The following is a 3,389-nucleotide window of genomic DNA, read 5'->3' on the forward strand; positions in this document are numbered from 1 at the left end:
ATCTTTCACTTTAGGTGTGGAACGCACAAAGCGCATCATATTTGGGTAAGCAACAGAGACGGGTGTGCGATGGTTGATTGCTTCCCTTCGGTAACAAAATTGCAAAGTGAACGAGTAGGCTTTGCAAGTAAGCAAAGCCGTGCAGTGCGCGGTTTGGGGGCCTGGGCCGGCAGCTAGTTGTAGCGAAAGGATTCGGAGTGAGTGCTCGTTGCATCATCATCATCTACCCTCTCGAACAAGGCGTGCATAACCAGATCACGAGAGAGAGAGAGAGAGAGAGAGAGAGAGAGAGAGAGAGAACCCAGATGCAGCGCGAGGAATCTCTGCAGTGCAGCACAGAGAACATGCATGTGCTTCAACATCCCAATTTCACAGGGAGGGGGAGGGCCCATGCCCGGTGGCCCACCCGCTGTCCCGGACTTCATCCGCCTCTTGCAGAAATGCAGGCAGGAGAAGAATTTAGGGCAGGTCAAGCAGCTCCACGCCTCTATCCTGCAGCACCAGCTGGAAACCCACAGGACCCTGGGCAACCATCTTGTACCTGCTCTGGTTGAATGCGGAGCTTTGGCTGATGCTCGCCTTGTCTTTGACAAACTCCCCCATCGGAGCTCGCACTCCTGGACAGCCCTCATCTCAGCTTATGTCGACTGTGGTCAGTCTGACAAGGCCTTACTCCTCTGGCGCCTGATGCGACAGGACCATGTTCAGCCTAACAGTTATATGTATGTGGGCCTCCTCACAGCTTGCTCCAGGCTGCATGATTTGGAGACAGGCATCTCCATCCATGCTGAGATCACCACAAGGGGCTCGGAGGGAGATCTTTTCGTCGGGAGCACATTGGTGGATATGTATTGCAAGTATGGCATGCTTGCAGAGGCACAGGGGGTGTTTGCCAAGCTCTCTTCTCATGATGTCGTCTCGTGGAATGCATTGATTGCAGGATATGGTGATAATGCACAAGGTGAGGAAGCCTTGCGCTGTTTTAGACAAATGCGGCTGGAGGATGTTGCTCCAACTGTGGTAACTTATGTTTGCTGCTTGAAAGCATGTAGCTTAACAAAAGCCTTACAAACAGGTCAGGAAGTTCATTCTGAGTTGTCAAAAAGAGGTCTGGAAAGACAGCTATATGTTGGAACAACACTTCTAGATATGTATGCCTGTTGCAACTTGCTCACTGAAGCTGAACAAATGTTTGACAGGCTGTCAACACGAGATGCAGTCTCATGGGCTGCCCTTATGTCTGGGTATGCCCAACATGGGCTTGATGAGGAAGTGTTGAAATGTTTCAAACAGTCATGTTCAGAGGAAGCGTCTATAGAGTCTGTGTCTATCATTCACTGCTTGAAAGCATGCGGTGCCAAAAGAGACCTTGAAAGAGGGAGGGAAGTACATGCAAAGATCAGAGAATTAGGATTAGAAAATGACCATTTTATAATCAACACATTGCTGGATATGTATGGCAAATGTGGCTCCATCACAGAAGCCCAAGAAGTGTTTGATAAGCTTGCTGTTCGAGATGTAGTATCATGGAATGCACTAATGGCAGGATATGCTGATCCTCGAATTGATTACCAGTGCAGTGGTCTGAGTTCAAGTGATGTTGACAATGAGAAGTTGAAGCAGGTCTTTCAACTCTATCAAAAAATGCTATGGGAATCCATACAACCTAATTATTGTACCTTTATTATACTGCTGAAATCTTGTTCCAGACTGAGGGATGCAGAAAGAGGGCGGATGCTTCACATTGAAGTCACTAAAAAAGGATTTGAAACTGATATCTTTGTTGGAAACATTTTGGTAGACATGTATGGTGATTGTAGTTTGCTTGCGGAAGCACGCCAGGTATTTAAGCTGCTGCCAACTCGCGATCTGGTTTCATGGAATGCATTGATTTCAGGATATGTTGAAAATGGGCTCGCTCAAGAATCATTGAACTGCTTTGACAAAATGCAGTCAGAAAGTGTAGTTCCATCTGATGTCACATTTGTTTGTGGCTTGAAAGCTTGCAGTAGCCTAGGAGCCATAGAAAAAGGCAGGTTACTTTGTGCTGAGATTGTCAAGAGAGGGTTAGGAAACAATCCAATTGTTGAGAGTATGATGGTTGTCATGTATGTGAAATGTGGGTCATTTATTGAAGCACGCAACACTTTTAACCAAATGCCAGCTCGAAATGCAGTATCTTGGACTGCATTGATTGCAGATATGACTGAATATGGCTTTCATGAGGCATCGGATCACTTACAGCAAATGCATCTGGAGCATGTCTCTCCAATTGCTGCAACATTTGCATCCAGCTTGAAAGCTTGTGGTATAGTCGGAGCTTTAGAAGCTGGTCAAAAAATGCACACTGATTTGATAAAAAGAGGTCTGGAAACATCTGTGGGGAATTCTTTGATAGATATATACTGCAAATGTGGTTTGCTTGAAGAGGGAAGGTGGGTTTTTGACAAGCTTCCTGGCAAAGATGTTATATCATGGACCACGATGATTAATGGGTATGGCGAGAACCATAATAGTGACATGGCCATACAATTTTTCGAGAATATGCAAAGAGAGGGTGTGAAACCAAATTCCATCACATTCACATGTCTTCTTGCTTCTTGCAGTCATGCAAGTCTCATTTCCAAGGGCCAAGAGTATTTGACACTCATGAAAGAACACTATAACATTGAACCAACATTATCTCATTATACTCTTATGGTTGACCTTTTTGCACGATCCGGGCATATTTTGGAGGCAGAGAAATTGACTGTATCCTTACAGGAATTTGCAAACAAGGAAGAAATCTGGACAGCCCTCCTCAGTGCTTGTAAAATTCATGGCGAAGTGGAGGTGGGATTGCGTTGTTTCCAACAACTTGTTCAAATGAATCAAGAGGGTGCTTCTGCATACTTGCTGATGGCAGAGATATACATGAATGCTGGTCGTTGGGATGATGCAAAATTAATACAAAAGATGGTTAATCATATAGGGACAAAGAATTTGTATCATTAGCCAACTTGCAAAATACTGCATCAATGTTCAAATCCATGGCAACATCATCTTGAATATTGGGAGCCTTAAACAAGTCTTAAGAAATCTGCAACATTAAAAATATATTTTGCTTGTAAAACACACCACCACCCCTAAATTCTTTGCCTCCCCTGCCCCCAAAAAAAAAACACCATACCACCTGTAACCCCCAATGATCTTGTGGCAACAAGGCTCTCTTTGTAAAATAGTGCCTTTAATTTGTTTTCTTCAAAGACAAAGTTATGCAAATTTGTACCAATCAAAAGTATATTCAGGAAGTGTTAACTTAAAAAAGGAGCACCTCTCATTAAACCTGAAGTCAAAACTCAAACTTAAATGCTACAAAGAGTTTCTGAGTTCCCATAAGCAAACTCTAC

The 3,389-nt window shown here is 44.0% G+C and overlaps 1 protein-coding gene across 1 annotated transcript; it reads left to right on the top strand.

The window, feature by feature from the left end:
• The first annotated feature begins 390 nt into the window (after positions 1–390).
• LOC148030848 (pentatricopeptide repeat-containing protein At3g09040, mitochondrial-like) lies at positions 391–2,994 on the top strand. The gene has a single exon (XM_087685850.1). It carries the CDS (start codon positions 391–393, stop codon positions 2,992–2,994), a length of 2,604 nt encoding a protein of 867 aa, XP_087541976.1.
• Positions 2,995–3,389: the final 395 nt, after the last annotated feature.

This window comes from Lygodium microphyllum, chromosome 9 (genome assembly GCF_053477565.2).
Source record: "Lygodium microphyllum isolate KBCC chromosome 9, Lygodium_microphyllum_v1.1.10, whole genome shotgun sequence".
In the NCBI taxonomy this organism is placed as follows: domain Eukaryota; kingdom Viridiplantae; phylum Streptophyta; class Polypodiopsida; order Schizaeales; family Lygodiaceae; genus Lygodium; species Lygodium microphyllum.

Bases quoted from the DNA above. Each gene is read 5' to 3' on its own strand.
- LOC148030848 (XM_087685850.1), top strand. From the start codon at position 391: ATGCCCGGTGGCCCACCCGCTGTCCCGGACTTCATCCGCCTCTTGCAG.